General features: G+C 38.3%; 2 protein-coding genes across 2 annotated transcripts; one reads left to right on the top strand and one right to left on the bottom strand.

Annotated features, from left to right (window-relative positions):
- The first annotated feature begins 1,660 nt into the window (after nucleotides 1–1,660).
- Nucleotides 1,661–2,864, top strand: LOC122658712 (histone H3.3). The gene is made up of 5 exons (XM_043853797.1): nucleotides 1,661–1,747; nucleotides 1,908–2,013; nucleotides 2,249–2,325; nucleotides 2,419–2,509; nucleotides 2,628–2,864. The coding sequence occupies exons 2-5, from the start codon at nucleotides 1,942–1,944 to the stop codon at nucleotides 2,796–2,798; spliced, it is 411 nt and encodes a 136-aa protein (XP_043709732.1). The 5' UTR covers nucleotides 1,661–1,747; nucleotides 1,908–1,941; the 3' UTR covers nucleotides 2,799–2,864.
- A 7,610-nt stretch (nucleotides 2,865–10,474) lies between these two features.
- LOC122658711 (NAC domain-containing protein 37-like) lies at nucleotides 10,475–14,851 on the bottom strand. The gene is made up of 5 exons (XM_043853796.1): nucleotides 14,847–14,851; nucleotides 13,580–13,584; nucleotides 12,469–12,638; nucleotides 12,103–12,374; nucleotides 10,475–11,240 (listed from the first exon to the last, which is right to left on the bottom strand). Exons 3-5 carry the CDS (start codon nucleotides 12,632–12,634, stop codon nucleotides 10,677–10,679), a joined length of 1,002 nt encoding a protein of 333 aa, XP_043709731.1. The 5' UTR covers nucleotides 12,635–12,638; nucleotides 13,580–13,584; nucleotides 14,847–14,851; the 3' UTR covers nucleotides 10,475–10,676.
- Between the last annotated feature and the right edge of the window lie 8,447 nt (nucleotides 14,852–23,298).

The following is a 23,298-nucleotide window of genomic DNA, read 5'->3' as shown; positions in this document are numbered from 1 at the left end:
GGAAATAGTCAATAAATAGATTTTTTGTCAAAAGAATAGTTTTGGTTGTATCAATATGAAATATTTCAAGAATAAAAAAAAATCCACTTGATAGTTCAAATTATGAGAATAGATTCTTGGGAAGGATGGTAGTGGTGGTGGTGACGATGGTGGCAGGGTAGTGGTGACATAGAAGTAGTGGCGGTGGTGGTGGCAGCGTGGAAGTGGTGGTGGTAGCGGGGTAGTGGTGGTGGCAATGGTGGGAGTGGGGTGGTGGTGGTGAGACCATTAGGAGAAGAAGAGTGGTGTTTTATTTTTAACATGAAATTACTATTTTACCCATGAAATTAATCATGTGCTCATTCAAGAGCAAGAGTGCTAAATGCCTAAATCAAATGAAATAGAAATTCTAAAGCAGCTCCTTAGCTATTTTCAGAATTTCCATTCTACTTGATTTCTATTTCATTTGGGTGTGTCAATGGGCCGGTTCAGTCCGGTTTTGATAGGTCTGAATCAGTCTTGATCTCAAGTGGATCTGAATCCGACCCAATAAGATGAGGATCAGTTTCGGTTTGATTCGGTTTTAGGTTTGTATCGTATTACAGACTCTTATCGATTTGATTTGGTATGCATTTGGTTAGCATATATATAAAGGAATTAATAATAAATTTTATCCATTTTTTTTTTTTACCAGGTTTGATCAGCCCAGGCATTTCGATTTATATCAGTTTCAGAAAAAACTAAACCGAAACCAATACATAAAGGATCCGGTTTGACATGACTGGCGTTGAACTAGTCAGTTTCAATCTATCTAATCGGTTTGGGCTGAAATTTGACACCCCTATCTTCATTGATAGTCTTGCAAGTACTATAGCCATTAAATTGCAATAATAAGCTAAGATCAATCTATGATTCCATTTCCATTATTGCAAAATACCTATTTATGTACCAAAAACATCTTGAGTGTGAGAAGATTAGGCCCAACTCCAACCGAGTTTGGACCCTCTACCCTTGTGGGGTGATACCCCACACAGTGAATGAGAATCAATCAAACACAATCTCTATACTAGGGGTGTAAGTTTAATTCTAATGGCTTGAGCCTATCCTGACTCGCCCTAAGCCCGAACAAGGCTTGGGTTAAGATACCAAGGGGTCAGGGTTGGAATTTTTTATCGGGCCTAGGCCCAGCTAAGGAGACTCAGGATTGATCTTGGATTTTAAAAGGCCTAGCGCAACTCGAACCTCTTGCTGTCCTACTCTATACTTTTGTCTTTGATGGAGATTTTGTTTAGATGGTTCTCACCGTGTGGGGTGGCACCCCATGTGGGTAGAAGATCTACATTGACACTTTAGTTCAAATTTTTGGGCCCACATGACCAAGGTGTCAATTACAGTTGATAAGGTTGGGAGTGAGAGGGGAGATCCTAATTCTTCAATTTAGAAACAGAAGGGAGGCCCGGATGACAGACTACAGTAATCGTTTGGGGGAAAAACACACACGGTGTCGATCTGTGTCATAGAGAATGGACCAATCAGAACGAAGCACACGGATTGTGTGCTTGTTTTCAAACTATCTACTCTATGTTCTTTTCGAGTCCCACTGCAACTACACCTTATTTCCCGTGAAAACCTGCAAACCCACCCTTTCTCTTTCACGCGTATATTAATCGACCGTTACCTCTCTCTCTCCACCTCTGTATCGTTTTCTGCGTCTCTTCCAAGATAAAGAGTTCCAGTCGTCTCAAATTGATCGTATTTCTCTCCGATTTCGATTCCCTTTCTGATAACCACCAGGTAAAGAAATCTGATTTCTTTGAATCTTATCTGTTCTTCATCCTCTTACAATTATGTTTTGTTCGATTTGGATTGGTGTAGTTGATTGGAAGGAGGGTTTGAGGATCTGATCGTTTTCATTGCTTGAAATTTGCAGCTATTTTCTTTATCCGTTGATTTGCAAGAAATATGGCTCGTACGAAGCAAACCGCTCGCAAATCTACGGGAGGCAAGGCTCCAAGGAAACAACTCGCTACCAAGGTGTGTGCCTAAATCTATTTTGTATTGAATCTTTTCTGAAAGCATTTGGTTTGGTTTGGAAATTCAGTGTTTTTTTATTTATTGGATTCTCTCTGGTTCTTTCCTGATTTTTTCTTCCGCCTTCGATTAGGGTTTTGCCAAAAGTTTTTTAATGGAATCAGCCGTGAGTAGTTTTGCCGTAAGAAACTTAACAGAGCGTGATATCATCTGAAAATTTTCTTTGATCTCTGTGAAGGCTGCAAGAAAGTCTGCTCCGACCACCGGTGGCGTAAAAAAGCCTCACCGATACCGCCCGGGAACAGTAGCCCTTCGGTATGTTTTTTTTTTTTTCCCCCTTTTTTAATGACTTGCTTTTCCCCCTTGATTGTGAGGCCCTTATTCATTTAATCTTCTTATTGATGACAGAGAAATTCGTAAGTACCAGAAGAGTACTGAACTTTTGATCCGTAAGCTTCCCTTCCAGCGTCTGGTTCGTGAGATCGCTCAGGACTTCAAGGTATCTTTCTTTGGTTATAACAGAGTGCATTGGTTAGATTTTCGTACGTTGTGTGTGTTATTTTGAGTTTCAAAATATTTCTGAATTCCTGATGTGATTCTCACTTGTTTCTGTTCAGACGGATTTGCGGTTCCAGAGCCACGCAGTGCTTGCGCTTCAGGAGGCTGCGGAGGCTTATCTTGTGGGTCTGTTTGAAGACACCAACCTCTGTGCAATCCATGCCAAGAGAGTGACTATCATGCCCAAAGATATTCAACTGGCTAGGCGAATTCGCGGTGAACGAGCTTAATCATACAGTGCAATAGTTGGAATTATTAATAGCTTAGTTCATTTTTATTTATCCCCCCTCCCCCTTTTTGTGCCTCACCCTTCCTAATCTAGAAGGTATAAATGAGGGAAGATTGCAAGCATTTGCAGCGAATTCCTTGTTCCGAATGCTTGGAAATGCATAATAGGTTTTGCGGTCCAGAATATGTTGGATAAGTACTTCTTTACTGATATTCAATCAGTTTCTGAAAATTGTTTTCCATTTCAATTTGCTCTGTATATAGTCTTGACTCTTGATATTGATACTAATATTCTAGTTAGCATCTCTTGTTGATCTGGTAATGATTCTTCAAACCTTGTTTGTACTTGAACGAAAGTGGATTTGGCCTAACTTGGTCTTCGATCTTCACCCAATTGGATTTGGCCTAACTTAGTTTGAATTGGTAAGCATCACTGGGGAATAGTGGTATTTGTTCTTTTTCCCATTAAATTATATAACTGTTTCTAAAAGTTCTGTTTAGAATGGACAATCCCTTTCAATAATTTTTGAAGAACTTGGACCTCAAATATAAGAGATAAAATCACACATGTGGTGGGGTTATGGTTTTAGGTATACTGGGATTGTGGATCAGCCATGGAATTCAGTGATGATGTTTTAAGCAGCAAAACGGTCTAATGATATTTTGGGACTGATATTGATTGATATCCGCACCAACTGATGATATACCATTGCCAATATGTTGCACTAAAACCCTGTGTGGGCTGGGCTGAAGGCTTTCCAATTCCGCTATTTATTAAGTGGGTATGGGCGTAACCTTGTGAAATATGAAACTGTTAATGGCCCACTATGTGCAAGTCACATGGAGGATTCTCTGTTTGCTAGATTATACTCCATTGAGTTCAACCCTGTACCTTATTTAAAATGAAAATTCTATAGGTCCATTTCTTAGGGTCGGCGTTACAACCTGGACTGGGCTCTTTGCCTGAAAGGCTGTACTACTATGTCAAAGCATATTCTGAATAGGGGTGTAAATGAATAGCCGAAATCCGTTTCCGTATCTGTTTAGCACTATCTGAATCTATTCGAAAGCTAAATGGATGTGGATATGGATAGGCTATAGTTATCAGAAAAATTATATTTACATGTAAATGGATAAAATATTAGATTCGTATTTGTGTCTGTATCCATTTAGCACTATCCGAATCCGTCCAAAAGCTAATCGGATGCTGATGCGGATGTGGATGTGGATGTGGATATAGCACTATTCGAGCCAAATCCAATCCATTAACATCCCCTAATTCTAAACCATATTTGAATCAGGCCCAGGGGCGGTGTTGATGTTGAAGGGTGCCTTATGATAGACAAATGTTAAGCAGGATAATCGATCCCATGACCTCCTGGGGGGTGTTAGTTTTTTGAGAACGTGTGGTCACTTGCAAATCATAAATATGGGTATTTGCCAGGAATTGAAACAGGACCCTTCTACACTTATTGTTTTAGATGCTAGTGAAACTGTAAATTGAATGGGCTTTCATTCCCTTGCGAGCATGTAGTCTGTGTGTTGGTAATGTGTCCATCAAATCTATATTTATAAGGAATACAAGATTAATTTGCATGATTTAATAACGGAGTTCGGTAGTCCTTTGGGTTTTAACCTAAAACTACTAACGGTTAGGGATAAAACTGGACACCTTGTGCATAAAGTCGTTGCATTGAACCAGATTATATGAAAATTCACTGTGTCAAAATTTTCGTTTGGTGGTGTTTTGTCGGTCCCTTGTCTTGAGGGATCTTTATTGATGTGGTTATACATTGTGAGGTTTAGAGCACTAATAGTTTATGTCTATGTTTTTTATATATATATATATTTTTTGGTAAAAAATGTTTTTTATATATTAGTGTATTAGATTTGTAGTGTTTGAACTTATTCAAAAGAGACGTCTAACATGGAATTCGTTGCCCTAATTGAGAGAGAGAGAGAGAGAGAGAGAGAGAAAATAGTAATTGATTGGATACAAATCTAGATTCAGTTGCATTTTGTTTTTTTTTTTTTGTAAAATTTGCAAAATTAATATTATTTATTACTATTTATTTTCACAAACATTTTTTGAAAATGTTTTTACTAATCCAATAGGAGTTATAGAATCTTTGGAAAAGAAATTTCTATAAGTTGGGGTTTTGATAGTACACACATGTCCTATAGTCTATATTGCGATATTGTGATATTACATTGTGAGGGATTTTTTTTTTTGATACGATACACTGAGGGATTGATGCATAATAATCTACTTAAATTGGGAGATTTTGATTACATCTAGTTGGCAGTAAGTAAATATCATATTGTGAATATGGCATTGACTTGACACATGGCAACCTGGGTGGAATCCCAATTGAATCCTACCCCCGTTGGAAGGATATTCCTTGGTTTGAAATCTTGGCATAAGAGGAGATCTTACTCATATATTTGATTGATTGATTTGAATTATGAATTGCAGATATTGAAAAATCATGCCTAGTTATGATTAGATATTATAATTTTGTCACTAAGATTGTGATTGGTAGGGCAAATCACAATTGGATCTTCATTTTTTTTTTTTGGATGAAAATTTAATCACACAAACCACACACAATTGGATCTTAATGTTGATTAAGAATCCAGATAACAAGTGATCTATCAATCAGTAGACAGAAAATAATATTCCAATCACAAATATTCTTTGTGAGAAATGTCAGGGTTTGTGAAACCTTGGTTTAGAGAGAGAGAAGTGATGGTTCTCTTTGATGAACAATGTTGGATGGAAACGAAAAGGCTACAGTAGTGGGAAGAACCGTTCATAAAAGGGCTAAAATTGCGTTGAGAACTTGCACTTGTGAGCCTAAAGGTAACCATCGATTCGCTTTCTTCTTGTTATATTTTGATGGTCATCCCTTCAAGATGGGATGATTCCTGTCGCACAACACTTTATACGTATTAAATAGACCCCAAACACAATCATTTAAGGACTGATGAACCGAGAACAGAGTCAGCAGAGAAGCGAAGACCTAGGCACAATAACAATGGCACTGTTAATAAGATCAGGCCAGTGGTAGCCACTAATAGGATGGCTGAGTGTCAATTTAATTTTGTCATGGTCTCCTTCGAGGCTGGATCAGGTTCTCGTACGATCTTAACCACACAAATGGAATCCAAGAGAGAAATGATAAAAAACCATGTGTTTCATTCTTTTGCAGTTTTCAATTCATACCTTTCTCCATTTCATTAGATAATGGAATGTGATATTTTGACCCCTTTTCTTTCTTTTGTGCAAGACTGCATTAGGCTCTGACTCAATCTGAAAGTGTTGTTTTATTTTTTTTTCTGATATACGTATTTTCACTCCGCCAATGACAGAGTGATGCGTGTCTTTCCCCCTGGTCGGGTCGATCGGACCGACCTGAACCGTGGTTGAATAAGGCGGGCTGGGGTGAAATACCAAATTATGTTGTCCAGGGTTGGTCCGACCTCAAGGACAGCTAGCACACGGCCAACCCCGAAAATAGCTCGGTGGGATACTGACCAAGCCGATCATACTACGACCGAGGTCCAACATGACACTGGAGAAGGAAGGATCACTTCACCCAGCTCACGCTAAATATATGAGTTAGGGTCATGCATTCGGCATGATCCCCCAAGACAGGTGTCCACCCAAATAGGACTCCACCTCAACACTTCCTAGACTAGAGTAATGGTCCATCATCGATAAGAGCCTATGACAGTCCGCGGCACAGAACCTATAGATAGCCAGGTATGTTGTGGTTCAAGGGGGGACTGGGAGTTGAATCTTTTGAAATTCTCGAATTATCAATGTGTGCGCGATCTGACTTTGGCATCGAAGCTTAATCTGCCGGCACAGACCGGCTAGCATTGACTCGTGTGTATTGTTTTGCAGGACGGCTCGTGGTTTCGGATACCCAGCTCAGGTCGCGTATCAACGTTTTCTAAAAAAATTCTGGGTCCTTATCCTTTACCATCATTAGAATTCAAATTTTAGTGTGAACGATTTAATTAAGGATTTTTTTTTTGGGTCCACGTATATTAGCATCTTCAATGCTAAGTCAATTTAGGGGTGGGGCACAAAGGAGAGAGTCATATACAAGGGGCTCACATGGTTAGAGAGAGAGAGAGAATGTGTAATATTAACAATTTGCATTTTAGGATGTTGAAATTGAAATTGATGAGTTCATGGTAAAACTAGAAAAGATAAAATAAAAAAGGACAATTTAGAGATTGCTGTCTAGGCATGTGGCCTTCTAAAATTGAAAGTTGTTTCTTACATTCCATTGAGGAAAAAAAATTTGGGTTTAGAATGCATTATGAATCTTGACTCTTCTCAAATTTTTTGTTCCACTTCAGAATGTGTTTAGGAATATAAACCAAAGTACCAAACACAACATAAATTTTCTCTCTCACATTGCACAATTGTATGAAGAGGTTACACAATTACATTTAGATGTCTTTATTAAAAAGAAGGGGCGTTGTTCTCGGTGCCGCAGTGTAGTCTGTGCCTAGACACATGGGGTGGACACTGGGGTGCATAATGACCACCCTGCCCCCCGCACAGGCTGCAACCCAAACCCTGTTCGGCCTCAGGGCGGGCCAGGGCGGGTTCGGGCCGACAGGGCCAAACTTGCACCCCTATGCCTGGTAGTACGCTGCTCTGCGGCACAGAGAAGTGGGGGGAAGGGCTGGCAAGGTTTGGTGAACGATTGTGCTCATTGCCTTTACCATGCCCATCACACCTTTTCTTGTGTATTGTCTACACGACACCACCTCTTAACCCTACGCTTCTCGCTTCTTTTCTCCACCATTCTTCAATGTTCCTACATACTCAACGCTATCTCACTCTACTCCAAACCTCCACATCTATAGACACTTTAAAGTTTAAAATATACAACTACTTTTCTTTTTTTAGTAAATATACAACTACTCATCTTGGGTACTTTTGATTGGTCAAAAACTTTCTGAATAATAATAATTCTCTTCCCTTCATTGGGTCAAAAAGGTTTGATTAATTATATACGAAGAATGTCCATATATAGTTTCTGGAAGCTAGACTTGAACCCAATGAAACTCTCTAAATTCAGGCATAGCATGCCTATTATATAAGATTATATTATAATATCAGGCTTAATTAGTATATATTAAATTAATATGAGGAAACATTAAATAATAAAACCTGACTTTGAGAGGGGAATAATAGGAAAGAGTACTGAGATGAGATGAGATGAGATGAGATGAGAGAGACTGTTTTATTAGTTCAGTAGTAGTAGTAGGGGAGTGTGAGTGTGAGTGTGAGTGAAAGTGCAAGTGATGATATTGTCTATTTAGACTATAAAACCAGGGTCGCATTGCGCATGCTGGACCAGCCATGGTCGGGCATGGGAACTAGGCCCCCGTTCATACAGTAGTAGTTCTAACAGTCGTACACATGCTTCCATGCCTTCTCTAAAACCCATCATTCAATCAATGTTTTTAATATCAACACTGTAAGTTAAGGTTAGATATATTTATGAACAAGAGAACAAGCTGGGGAGTGATTATGTATGTATGTAAGTGAGGTGTAAAACCTGAAAAGCTTTTCTCAGCTTGCTGGATCTGGGTGTTTTTTTTTTTTTTTTGTTGTTCAGGAAGTGGACAACATCCATCTCCTTCTCAAGTCTTGATCAGTAGAAACAGCTCAAGGTAGACCTGATCAAGATGGCCATGGTTGTGGTCTTGTGGGAAACTAAAATTGGTTATTGGATTTGATAAGCAAGCATATATTTCATGTTTGTTTGAGTAATAACAATGAGATTCCATAAAAAAGAATATCCAAAATTCGAGTGGTTGAAGCTGAAACAGCTACTTTAAAAGTAACATTAATTAAAGAAAAAACAATGACTAAGAATGGGAGAGTCAGAGTCAAAAAGATGATTCCTCACTTATTTTTCTCATTCAAAACTGTGTATGAGACTTTCATCTCGCACGGCTCTTAAATGATAAAAGAAAGAAGATTAGTACTTCTTTCATTTTTGATTAATTACCTTCCTGACATATGTGAGTTCAAAATAGTTATACATTAATTAAGTGGAAAAGTAAAATAAATGGTTAAAAAGAAAACTCGAAATGAACACGAAAAATATAAGAGAATCACATAGTTTGATATGTGACTCTGTATATTCCCCATTTATCAGTCTAGATTGACCTACTTGCATGCCTTGTGCTTCTTCCACTTTTGCCTTTTTATCTCTAATTTTTTGGATGCAATTTTTGCGTTTTAGAACTTAGAATATTTTGTAGCTAATTATAGAGAGTAGGATTAAAACATATATATATATATATATATATATATATATATATTATTTATATATATTATTATTTTCATATTATATATACCTATTATAAGTTACCTATAATAAATTATAGGGAAATAGTTTTCTGTCCGGGAGTGTGGCCTACACCAACAATCCCATGAGTCAATCTCTCTCCTCCTCAAAACAAGGGGACAGAGGTGTTTTTTCATATGGGGGAGGAGAGAGATGGACAGAGGTATTTTTACCTAAATTAAATTACCGAGGTAGGATGCTCTTTAGCCAAAAATTTTCTTTTCATAATTTGGAATGGTATAACATTAGGGAGAGGGTTCTCTGAGCTAGTGATATGGAGGAATCCACCAATCAGGGGATAAATTTGTATGATTTATTAATTAAAAATTATTTTTTTGAAAGGAGAGTCTCATTAGAATATGTACCAAGGGCTCAAGAAAAACCTACTTATATGGTTTTGTTTTTTGTTTTTTGTTTTTTTATATTGTGAGATCTAATAAATGCATATGATGAAACTACAAAATCTGGTTTCTATTGATAAAGAAATTATCCTAGTGTTCAGACTTCAGATGAATGAACTAATGAGTGTAAGAAGTTGAGCTGGTTATTATCTTTGCCTCCCCATTCAAGTGGAGCTTCAGTTGCCTATGCTTTCCCTAGGGGTGTGTAACTCATTATTTCTCGTTGAAGCTATTGATGGTATTTAGCCATGTATGGCTGTATTTTCTTATCGTTCACAAAGTCTATGTGCGAATTATTACTGTCACAATGGTCCGTTATTTTTCAAATATCACAAAGTATCTATTTTGCCACGTGGACAGATGATATATGTCCATTCCGACATATATAGTTCACATGTCACTGAAATACAATACAAATTTACTCTAATTTTATCATGGTATCAGAGCAAAATTAGATATGAGATTATTTACTTTGGTTTATTTGAGATCAATTCATCTTTTAAATTGTTCGTCATTGTTTCTGAGATCATTTTATTAAAGATTACACCTTTAAAATCCAAAATCAAGAGGACTTCAAATGGGGTTTTGTCTTCATCTAACACATTTTGGCAATGTTTGGTATGCAATCTAAGTCAAATTCACATTCTCGGATGATAAAAATAGTTGTTTAATTTTATCTCTCGATAATGCGAAATTGACCTAGAATGCATGCCAAACAGTCTTAATAAAGTACAAGAACATATTCTCTCTCTAATACTGATTCCTTGTAATTCCCTATCCAATTATTTCATCTTCTAATTTTTGACCTTATTACAAACCCTAGTCTCCTGCAAGCATTCTTTTGTCCTAATGGATATGTGTGAGAGAGAGAGAGAGAGAGAGAGAGAGAGAGAGAGAGAGAGAGAGATTTTTCCAGGCCATCCATAACGATATATTTTACAAACTTATAGGTTCTAAAGCATCCAAAAAATAGAGGAAAGAAAATGGAAAAAAAAGAAAAAAAAGAAAGAGTAAAGGTACCAACACCCTCCAGTCTCCAATATCTGCACTGAATCCCTCTTTATCTTCAACCCCTCCCCCCTCTTCTTTCTCTTCAATTATCGAAGACACAAATTCCAATATCACAGTCTGAGTTCGAACTAAGTAAGCCATTCAACTTATTTCCTTCCTCTCTATTACTCTGCAATAGAAGCAAAGCCATATCCGAATTATAATGATCTCCAAAGCTTGACATTCCTTGACCACCATCATATCTATCTTCTTGACTCAATTGGGAAGCAACAAACTTATCAAGGGCCCTCCAATCCGTCACTTTCTCTCTATTATTGAACCCTCTTCTTGCTTCTTCTCCTTCGTTATTATTCTCCGGCAACATCATTGATATCAAGCTTGGCCTCTTTACTAGTGGTAGAGTTGGGCTCTCAAGTTGAGGAAGTTGTACAAAACGATCGGAGCGCGAGACATTCAGATTATCTGCTTCAATCTCTTGCTTACATAGGAAATTCTGGGGTTGCCTTGGAATATAATCAATTGGATCAACACTGGAGCTAACCCCACTTGGTTCATCATAAAAATAACTTGAATCCCATCCTTCATTGCTTCTTGTTTGGCAATTGGTTCTTTTCTTGAATGCTCGGCAGACTACCCATCCTTCTTCCTGTAAAGAAAGGAAGACTAAAATTAAGGAAGAAGAAGAAGAAGAAAGAAAGAAAGAAGTTATCCCTTTTGCTTTTTTTTTTTTTTTTTTGGGTCTTTGTTTCCATCCCTTTTTGTTGCTTTCTTGGGTAGAACTTTTTGTTTGATAAAGAGTAGTAGTAGAACTGTAGAAGCATTACTTAAATTAAAGGTATTAATCTGAAAAGAAGTAATTATAAGTTTCCTTTGGAAGATGTGATTTGTATATAAGATTATAGTTAGGGAAGATAGGTGGGAGAAACTCTTACCGATAAAGTAATTGAGTAAAAGCACTTCAAAAATGCCTTAAATAAGAATTTTAAAGGTTAGAAAGAGAAGTTGTCTTTGAGATGGTGAGAGTCAATTTTTCTGATAAGGAAAAGAAATATGTTTTCATTCCATGGTTATATATTCCTCTAAAAACTGATAATAAGGCCAAAACAGTAAGTATCCAGAAATAGAATGAAAAAAATCAATATTTTGATGACTCCTTTCTCAACATTAGAAATAGTGATCACTTATTGATATGATCCAAAACTAAAATATCCAATAGCCCCTAAATGTCCAGAAGGAAAATTTAATCATTTTAGGGTGTTCTTCAAGCTAGAGAGAAATTTTAAGAAAAGCTGAAAGGCTTGGTGATTTCTTGGGTAAGGAGGCAACCAAGCGAGAGATTTCTTCCTTTATGATTGATTCTCCATCTCACATTAAGGAAGAGATTCTAAGGGATGTAGGTAATTTAGTGTTTCTGTGGATTGGGTTTTGTTATTTAGGGTTATTCTTTTAATATAATAGGAAAGAAAAGAAGGAAAAAAAAAGGGGGGGTTTGATGAGAAATTGCTTGCCTGAAGAGGACCATTTTCTTCAGACTCGAGCCTATATTCATGCATGATCCAGTCGGTTTTCTGTCCATTGGGGGCTCTCCCTTTGTAGAAGACAAGGGTCTTCCTCATGCCAATGAGTTTGATCTTGTCATACACAGCCTTATCCCTCCCAGTTGCTTTCCAAAATCCAGCCATGGTTGCCCTGTTAGTCCTTGTTCCTGTTGGATACTTCTTATCTTTATGGCTAAAGAAATACCACTCATTCTGTTCTTCATATCCTATTCGGCACCGCTCTGTTACAAATCCCAAATAAATCACATAATTAAGCAGTGAGTATACATGCATTGGACATGGAAGGTGTGTTTGAGTTGATCTAAATTTGTATACCTTGGAGGTCCCATGGTTCAATTCTATACAGATCGATGTCCCTTATGACGTCCAGATCAATCTTCTGTGATGCCACCTTCTTCTTCAGATAATATCCGACGAGCTCTTCGTCTGTTGGATGAAATCTGAAACCCGGAGGAACGCAAGATTCCATCGTTTCCATCATCACCACCACCACAAGCACTGCATCAAATTTATCACCAAAATTTTTGTTGGTCTATCATCTTTAAATCATAACAAAGACAAGAGAGGAGAAAACCAAAACCAGAAGGAAAACAAGCTTAAGAGAAAATATGAAATTGTCAAATCCAGAGACGACATCTGGTGTTAAAGATAATGATCAAGTCATTTGGTGATGACCGACACTCACCATTTATCTCTAAAAAGGGAAATGAGCGCGTGTTATAAATAAAACCCCATTTGGTTTTTCTTTACAATAAATGATTTCTTAGGTAAAATCAGAGTAGAAGTTGGGAGGTTAGGGAAGGTATTGGGGTTGCAGGTTTGAAGAAACAGACAAGTAGCTGTCCGTCCTAATGATGTTGTCTAGTGAAGGTGAATGGTGTAAATGATTCATCAGGAGCTGCATTAGGGTTAATATAATTGGGGTTTAGTTAAATAAATCTTAATGAAATATAGATAGATAGATATCCTTAATTACATTTAATTTTTTTGCTTTTTTCCCAATTGTAGATAAAATTAGAGATAGAGAGAGAGAGAGAGAGAGAGAGAGAGAGAGAAAGGCAACCAAACTATAACAAATTTTGTTTGAATTAGAAAGGCGTGAGAGAAGTGAGAAGCTTGGCAGTGAGGAGGACGAGAAGAAAAAGTGGATTAACCTTTTTGGGGTTTGGAGAAGAGAGAGGTGGGATTGGGACGGCATGGAGGAGGAGGAGGAGGAAGAAGAGGAGAAGGTGGGTGACGTGAGCAGAATTTAGCACGCGTTTCCTGAGGGTGGTTAAAAGGAGGCTACGAGGAAAAAGAAGAAAGAGACGGTTTCATTGGATCAAGCCAACCATCAGAGACGCAGAAACAAAAACAAAAAAAAAAAAAAAAAAAAGGGGAAAGGAATGGAAAAAGGACTGAGGAGGGAGAGCAACGGCCATCAGAGCACTCCTCTTCTCATGAGTCTTGCAGGCAGCAGCAGTGGGGGGAATGATTCTGATACTGCTGTCTCTTTGTCGAGAATTTCCATGGCAACATCTGACCTATCTCTTTTGATTTGAGTATCGATAAAATGCGGATTCATCAACAAAAGGAAATTTCGGGAAGCGTTCCTCACCATTACTTTAATAATCATTAAATAATCTCCTACTCTCTGCATCTACTACTCTAGGGTTATTGAGGCTGTCTGATGTTTGTGCAATTGTGCGTGAGAGAGAGAGAGAGAGAAAGTTGAAATTTTGGAAGACCAATACTCAAGAATGTTGATGGAGTATCTAATCTTCGGATTACTTCTTTTAATGGATTCAAATTTATCCTTCAAAAAAAAAAGAAAAGAAAATGAAGGATTTTTAGTGTGAGAGAGAGAGAGAGAGCTGCGTTTCTCATTTCAGAATTCCGATAATCTAGAAATGCTAAAAAAATTGCTAGATCGGTATTTAGCGACGAGAATCTGTGTTGGTAACAACGATAAATGAATGGTGCAACTATCTTGGCGGCAAAGATGTGCTTTAATCCCATGGTATCTCTTGAGAAATTTTCATCCCCACTTTCTGGACTCAAATGCAAACAGTAAATTGTGCGTGTTAGAGCGACCGAGCGAGAGTGAGAGCGAGAGAGAGAGAGAGAGAGAGAGAGAGAGAGAGATCAAATTCCTTGATGAGAATTTGATGTTATGTATTTAATTGTGCGTGAACGAACGATCTGTTTAGGTTTAACTGTTACATTCGAGAGCAATGTAGGTTAAGAAGAAAAAGAAGAAGAAGACTAGATTTATATAAATCAACAAAACAACGCACTCTCGTTCTCATTGAAAGCACCAAAGGAGGCAAGAGAAAGTCCGATCCGGAAAAAAGAGAGAGAAAGTGAAAATGTAACAAATTCTGATAAAGACTGAATGTTACAGTAAACATTTATCTGATCCAAAAAATTGAAAGAAGAAGTTAGAGCTGTGAAATGTTTTGAAAAAAAATGATGAATCAAGACATGACATTTAGAGAGAGCATAGAATTGAACTAGCTAGATAGTTCTTAATTATATGTTTTTGTGTACGAAAATTTTCTGGATAACCTACACCTCGAAACTATACCTTGAGAGTTGAGAGAAAAACAGTACTGTCGCGCAGTTCACAGTTCGCTTCTTCTGTTGCAGAGATGATGATGAAGAAGAAGAAGAAGAAGTAGAATGAGAAGAAAGAAGAAATTAAGAAATATTACGAAGAAGAAGACGACAATGGAAGAGGAAAGGACAGAGAGAGAACGAGAGGATAAATTCCGTTAGAGGGAGACATGGGGGAGAGTATAAAAAAGAAAGGGTGAGGGACCGCTCGATTGCGCGTGGGTCGAGAGAATGAGCGACTTGCCCCCCAGTGCCTCCCACTTGGTGACGTCATCCCGATCGCCTTCTCGATCGCCGTTCCTCTCGTTTTTTTTGAGAAATTCTCCTTCTTTACTTTACTTGTATTTCTCTTCTTCTTGCCCTCTCGTTTTTTTTATAGATTTTGGGGTTTCTCGCGTGGTTTTAGAGCCAGGCTCCTCTCTCATGCGGGTAACCACTCCACCACAAATCATGCCTCAAAGGTGGTCTCGATCCACATCCCATGAACCGTGTGAGATGGGATGGGGTAGTTATCTACAAGGGAAGGGATTTGGACTATAATTTTAGTAACTAGTATTGATATTAGTATTAGTCTAGATCAGTTAGATTTGCTCTATTTTTAAAAAAAAAATATTAAGTTTTTATATTTTTATCTCTGTTCGTATCAATCCATCAATACAGGATCGATCAAGAATCAATATCAATCTCCACCAATACTGATACGAATTGGTCGATCCAATATCAATCCCTCAAACCATAATCTAGACTTAGGTTTTAACCTTTTAAGGATCATTATTAGTCTCAGTATTGATATAAATATCAAGGGAAAAGCAACGTTGTTTAATTACATGGTTATTATGTCTAGACGTAGAAGCACTTAAAATTACCATCCCATCCCTCATTAAATCAAAATTTCATCCATATTGATGCCCTTATGCATACCCTCATTGACTCCCATACGACACTAGTAAAGTAAATACTACCTATGTTCAATTATTCATCAAAACTTTTTGTTTTTTGGGTAGAAATTATTCATCAAAACTGAGTCACACAAATGAATTGCGAGAAAATGGAGACAATATATCACGAAATGGGATGAATTTCAATTTATCGCTTTCTCTGGCCGACCATCTGCTCAAGGTATCAAGCGTTGTCTTTGTTTCTAACTTTAGCTTTCCGCTCTTACTTTTACGACGACGTCCCGGTCTTTTTGACACTCTCCTCACCTGCCACGAGGGGTGCCTTCAGCCACTCCACTTGTCACCGCCAAACAAATCCTTTACGCTTTTTACCGTACTCGGCTGGCGGCGGCTCTCATGGCTCATCTCGATTCATTATCCGGCTTTAATTCTTGAATTTACCGAAAGCTCCCCACCCCCATCTTGGCACTTTCCGATAAAATCGACGGAAACGTAACACCTAATGCTTCTGTACAAGTCCCGTCCCCTTGAAATGACAGCAATAACCTCATCCACCAAAAGGGTTGTGGCGGTCACCTTTGGGGTGTTTTACGTCCTTCTATTGGTATTGTAATGATGTCTCGACAAGTATCGTGGAGAAGGAAGACTGGAAGAGTAGGAAGAGAGTGTGAGGAAGGAACCAGGCGTACCTCAGCGGTTGGTGGAGGAAAGGTAAGTACTTTACGTACAAGATAAACAAAGGGAATAATACTTCATAACAAATTAATTAACAAAGACCAGGGTAAAATATCCTTAAACCCCACCAATCCATGACCGGACCCACCATTTCATTGTGGTATAGAGACAAAAGGTGGGCCCGCAGCTTTCACTTGAGTGTATATTGGGAATAGGTTGCGGTGTTCTGATTGGATATCAAACTCCTTCATGCAGCTCAAGGGCCAAGGCTCGTAACTCCTCTTTTGTACTTTATTTTTTGTGGTTAATGTTGCATTGGCATGAGGGTGGTGCTACCATAAGGTTGTTCTATTCTGATCAAGTCAATATGAGTTCGAATCTGAAAATGGTTTCTTTGTAAAAATAAGGATAAGACTGGTCTAATCGTTCGATTGAAACCATTTTTCTTGATTTATAGCTTGTTTATTGTCCTAATGGATGAAGGCCTTAAATTAATAGGAACCAATTAAGCCTGACATAAACCGATTACCCGGACTGTTTAAGAACCCTAACAATCAGGGTTGAGAGGGGCCTTATGGCCATGAGAATGAGTAGTAAGGGAGCTTCTTTTGGACATTGAAGCACATGTTTTCTTCATATATATTATCTTCAGTTCCATCATTATACGTTTCTGTAGATTTCACACCACGCACGCTCGACCAATAGGGACTCTTGAGAATTAGCGACGTGGGCCACTAGACATCCAACACTTGGGAAATTGAGAAGGGAGCTTTGGATGGTATAAGCATGCCTTAATGTGTGGACTTTAGAATGGATTCGGGAATCCACAATCTGCCACGTGTCTTGTTTTCAGAAGATTACCCCACCTTAAAAGTAAAACCCTAACATCAGCTATGCGAAGTGATGGCACGCGGCTTTTGGTCCTTTGGGCTATGTTTGAAAGGTAAGAAAATAAATATTTTAAAATAAAGAAAGACAAATATATAGACTTATCATATGTCACATTCATGTATGAGACGAGTAAATTCCAAACAGTATTTCTTTTTTTTTTTTTTTTTTTTTGTTAGGGTAGGCTTTTCCAAACAGTATAGTGTAAGTATTCTAATGTATTCTACTACTATTCTACCCAATTTCCCCCCCTTTCTTATGCATCCTTGTGGTAGTCTTTTATTTTGGAAAGATTAATTTTTTACTTGGCCAACTTGAAATTGGGCTCTTCTATAACGATCGGGGTGCGTTATAGATCTTCTGATGTTATATCAGAGCTCGCCATATGGATGAGTTCCTATTTAGATGACGTAGATCGAGTTAAAAATATAACATCGACTGATACTATCGATTGGTATTTATGTTGATTGTTGATGATACTGATATGTATTGACCAATACAATTGATACGATACCAATACTTTGAACCATGATCAGACCTGATTGTGTGGTACAAAGAAGTGGGCCATTCATAGATAGACCATTGGCAGGCCCCGTCTACAAAACCTGCTCCCTTATTATAATTACATAGGTGGCAGCCTCTGAGTGAGTAGCCGGACCAATATCGGGCAACCTGGTTGGACCACAGGCGCACTCTTTCTTTCTTGAGAAGTAATTAAGATGTAACGGTGAATATGTATCCATCTCATCTCTACAGTCGAAACAAAATCATTCATGCATTAGATTCCAGAAATATGATTTAAGTAAAGCGTGCGTTAACCTAAAAGGCCGGCGCTTTAGAAGGACGACAACCCAAAAAGGAAGGAAGAAAAGGAATGAAACTTTGGACAAAATCCAAACGTTACTGTCAAGTGTCAACTCTGAGAAGAGTTTTCCCATTTTCAATAAAGGCTAACACCTAAAGCACGGAAGGAAACACTCTCACAATCTCATGCAAAAGCACAAGTTTCAGTCTTTAAATTAGGATTTAGATTGGAACTCTTTATAATAAATGAGGAATGTGAAACAGATATTCTTCTTTCTTTTTTTTTTCTAGTACTTCCTCCTTGGATAAATTGACAAGACTGATCTGACGCAAAATATATCCTAATTACTCTTCTAAGATTATTCCAAACTGTTACCAAACTGATATGGATTTAAATTCAACCATCCAGCCTTACCTTAAGTAATTTTTTTTTAAAGAAATCTATTTATTTAGACATGATCAGCGCAAGGTATTTGATCAATTATATAATTTAGACAATCAAAGAATGGAAATGTGTCAAGATGTCTAGCACGCCAAGGACAAAACTTAATTTCCAGGTTAGGGAGCCAACCAAGCTGTTAATATCCATCGGTATATGATGGAAGGAAATAAAGTACAAGTAAAAAATGAGCTTCTTAATATCTTGGATTATACAGATGATTGCAGGCTGAGGTAAGTTGTTGTTGCTAATGAGGAGAGAAACCAACTCGAGATTGTCTGGGTCTACCATTACCTTGTCCATATGCTCCGCGATGCATTCCAACAAACCGGCTCATAAAGCCATTACTTTCCCTTGGAGAATGGATGAGAAGGAACAAGGTTCAGATATGACTACTATTTGCACCCCTTGAGAGGTACGGATAGTATATCTCATGCCTCCTTTGTCATCTGAGAGTTACGCAGTTCCCTTTCTTTATTGAACTTTGCATTTGGTGGAAAAGAAAGGCCTCTTTTGTTTCTTTAGAAAAGGTCCGACTTATTACTAGCCTAGTACTGGTTCCAATTTTTATCTGGTTGAAACGTAACCGTAGGCGTTTTGAGGAGAGAATGATGTTCCACCATTAGGTTTGGCGTTTGATTAAGAGAGAACTAAGTACTCTATCTTTAGCCTTTTCCCATCGCATTTCTTCTATTGATGATCTGATGCAAGCAAGAAACTTGAGGCTTCAGTTTCATCCCTGCAAACCTCAGCCTCTATTGCAAGTATTTTGGGTTTTACCTCCCTCGCATTCGTTGAAACTTAATATAGATGGATCTTCCTTGGGGAATCCTGGTCGAGCTGGTGCAGGTGGCATCTTTTGTGATCATATTGCCAATGTGATTTTTACTTTTAGGAGTTTCCTAGGCATCAAGACTAATTTTGAGGCGGAGTTTTTGGCGTTGGTTTTGGGCCTCAAATATGCAGAGTTACCGAGTGTCTCTTAGGATTGAGTGTGACTTTGTTGCAGTAGCGGTCTTGTGTTCAAAGGGAAAATTCCATAGTTTAGGCGTCAAAGATGGTGAGCTCTTCTTTCTTTTGTGAAGGTCATTCAGTGGAAGATTACTTATTGTTTTAGAGAAGCAAACCCAATTGCCAATTTTTTGGCCAAGCAACGGCTTGGACTTCCCTTCTTCAATCAAGGATGATATGTTGGTCAATGCCCTTCAAAGACCTTGATATCGGTTTTCCTACTTTCTCCCTTTGTTAGCTTTGCTTCCTCCTCCTGTTGATGACAATACCGAAGGTGGGAGGGGGCATCTCTAAGCTATTTTTTGTAGTTGTGTCTGGTTTTGTCTAGGTTTCTCTTCTTTGTATTATTTTCTTCTTTTTCATCAATACATATGACCTTTTATCGGAAGAAAAAAAGAGCGACACAATTGAATTAAGTTTAAAAACCATGGGTACATTGATTTTCTCTCCTAGGCCACACCGCATGATCAAACTTTGGAATGTAAGACATCAAAGTAGGTGAGTCAGGCATCACTCCACCACTTCACATCCTCCCTGTTTAAAGTTATCACCTATCAGGATTCAAATGAAGAATTAAGATGGACCTACCATATTCCATTATATATCATTAATGGTTCCATGGAAAAGCTTCTTTGAGCTACTAGGGTAGGGTATGCTAGCACTTTTGTATCTATCTCTATCTTCATAACATGAAATGATCTCGATGTCCTCTTTGCACAATGTCATTTTGACGCACCTTAGTGGTATACTCCCTAATGATACTTGCCGAGAGAACCCTCTCCCTTTTTCTTAGATACTCATTTGGAACACATTTGTTCACCTAGCCAAGGCTATGTTTGGAAGGCAAAAAAACAAAAAAGGAAAAGAAAGAACAGTCAAACTTTTAAATTTAAAAAAAGAGATAAACAGATATTTTAGTGATTGTATCATCATGTTTTTGTTTTATTATGTTTCTTCATTTCTTGAGCCATCAAATTGGGATCTTTATCCCCTGAGGTTAGTTGATCGGTACGATTGTGCGGTTCCTCTTATAGGGGGATTGAAATGAGCATTTCATCCCCTAACAGAACACATTGCCCAGGTGAGATTCACCCCACTTTTATTAGAGGCACTAGGGAACCATACCGAACAGAAAACCGCAGGTGATAAAAATTCATCAAATTGGCGGTTAGATTCTGAACAAAAAAAAATAAAATTGGCATTTAGAAAATTGTAGCACCCATCAAACGGTGAGCAAAGAGGGGGAGTGCACGCTGAACGTATGATCGGTGACAAGTGCTCTTTTCACTTCCATAACTACCCCTCTGACGATTCGTGCAACGGAACTCAAACAATCAAACTCGAAAGAGGTTAGGAGGGTCTTCTGGTCACATCAAACAAATTATACGAATCGGGTTGTCCACTTGGCCAAAATCCAAGCCTACAAGCAGCGAGATCCGGGATGGCGATTGACATTGACGTGTCATCCACGTAGGACTTTGCAGTCGGCCTAGACCTCCACCGGCCCCAAATCATGCGGCGGACCGCATCATTGAACTCATCGAGTCTCTGGTTGGGCCCCACCGCAAGTTGGGGGCGGTGACCAATCTCTCTCTCTCTCTCATTGTGTATATCGTGTGTTAAATAAAGAAAGGAATCTACCAAAAAATAAAAAATAAAAAAAAAGATAGCGTAAGCGACAAAAGGGAATCCTTGAGGGGTCCAATAAGGAGGATCTTGGCCCTTGACATAGACTAGTCTCCAAACTCACACCTTTATCTCTCTCCTCCAAAATCTCTTTTAAACATTGTTCTAAACATTGGTATCGTATTGTCCTATATGTATCGGTTTTGCTAGTTACAGATATTGATATTATGCCGATATCATATTGATAACACAGTATGGACAAGGAGTAAAATGGTCCAAAAACTTATTTTTTAAGAAAATTAAGAGATAATTTTGTTCGATACAGTTGATCCAGATTGTTACCATTTTGATATCGTATCGATTTTCCATGTTGTCGGTGACCGTTGCGATACCATGCACTAAAACCATGCCTCCAAAGGCTTGAAGTCTCAAAGAAAAACACTATGGTCCGTACTTGATTTTTAAATTATTTTTTTTAGTTTTTGTTAGGGGTGGGGAGGTGTTGATGGTGGTTGGTATGTTGTGAAGCCAAATGACTTAGGGGGGGTGTTGATGATGGTTGGTAGTGAAGCCAAAATGACTATTAACTACTTATAATCTTACATAAAGTGAATCAATTAATTAGTTTAACCACACTTCCATTTCACTCATCTCTACTCTCTACTAATTTCAGTTTCCACTTCCAATTTTTTTTGGTTACCAAAGCTCAAAGGTGTGAACCACAATTCTCTTTGTAGAGCCCATGAACTATGATTGCTACCTCTCCTCTTCTAGCTTGTAGGTATTGACTGGTGGGAACCCCATATCCTTTTACACTTCTTTATGCAACAAAAAAAAAAAAACATTTTCATTCCAAGTGTACATGTGAGGAAAATGATTTTTCCACAGGTTTGTGCATATGGACTCTGTCCTACTGTTCATGGCAGCAGGTCTCACCCAAAACACATGTTCATTGCTATAATATTGGGAAGGGAAAAAGTTGTGCACAACGTCAGTTCAAAAATGAAATTGCATATCTCCTCACATATCATTGTTCATGTGAGGGTGTGATATGTCATAATTGCCCCCTTATTGTCAGATTCCAATGGAGATTTCTTCATTTATTTGAAACTGCATTCAGGCAATGTAGGGAACCCTCTCCCTATTGGGAAATAAAGCTTCGAGAAAAGATTGAAAATCAATGAGTTTGAAAACAATTAAATCATTGAAATTACAAGGTTGAGATTGGTTAGATTCTAACTAAAAAGCTCGAGCTGTTTAGATGGAGGGACCAATAGGTATACGAAGATACACCCAAAGTCTTAGTAGGTTGGCCATGGAGAGATCTGTTAAATCTAAATAAAGTTGAAAAACCCATAAAATACCACTTAAGGGAGTTCAAACCAAAACTTTAAGGTAAGGTATTAGGTGGAGAGATAGCTCTCAAATATATAAAGGCACCAAATACCTAAACAAACCGATGTGAGACCATATTTCTATAACACCTAACATCTCAACATTTTTCAGCATACCTGGACAAACTACTTAAGGAGCACAACAAAGAGACGTGGGCTCTAATACCATATTGAAGGGTCCAATTCAAAACATTAAGGCATGAAGTGGAGATAACCAAAGGTATATTACGACACATCTAAAATCCTAGATATTTGATGTGGGACTATACCTCTATAATTCTCAACTTCTCAACACTCACACTGATGTAGTTCTATTACATTATTAAGCTTAAATAAAGTGAAAGGGGAAGGGTTCGCTACGATGCTAAGGTGTAGTTTTGCACCGATGAGGGGGTAAGGTGACAAATCGTCCAATATGGGTGGAAATTTGATGAGGAGAGTGTGTGTATGGTCCATAGGTGGTATGTGAGAGGGCATGCACTGGAGCAGTTCCTTTTCCTTTAAGTGAAAAACAAAAAACCCAAAAAATACCACTTGGGGTCTTAACCCAGAAACTCAAGGTATGTGGCTCCATTTGGCTCCTGTCCTGCAGTGGCGGGAGCTGGAGCGTCCAGCCCAACTAAACGACAGCAAAAACAAGGGGTGGGGTGGTCATTTCACAGGTGGGTCCCACCTGGGCCCCACCTGTGAAATGACCACCCCACCCCCTGTTTTTAGGTGATTTCCATGGGCTGGACGCTCCAGCTCCCGCCACTGCAGGACAGGAGCCAAATCCGTATTTAGTGGAGAAAACTCCTCAAAGATATGAAGGCAT

Source organism: Telopea speciosissima, chromosome 4, assembly GCF_018873765.1.
Source record: "Telopea speciosissima isolate NSW1024214 ecotype Mountain lineage chromosome 4, Tspe_v1, whole genome shotgun sequence".
In the NCBI taxonomy this organism is placed as follows: domain Eukaryota; kingdom Viridiplantae; phylum Streptophyta; class Magnoliopsida; order Proteales; family Proteaceae; genus Telopea; species Telopea speciosissima.
The sequence above is the reverse complement of the archived record's forward strand: the minus strand, read 5'-3'. Positions and strand labels throughout refer to the sequence as shown.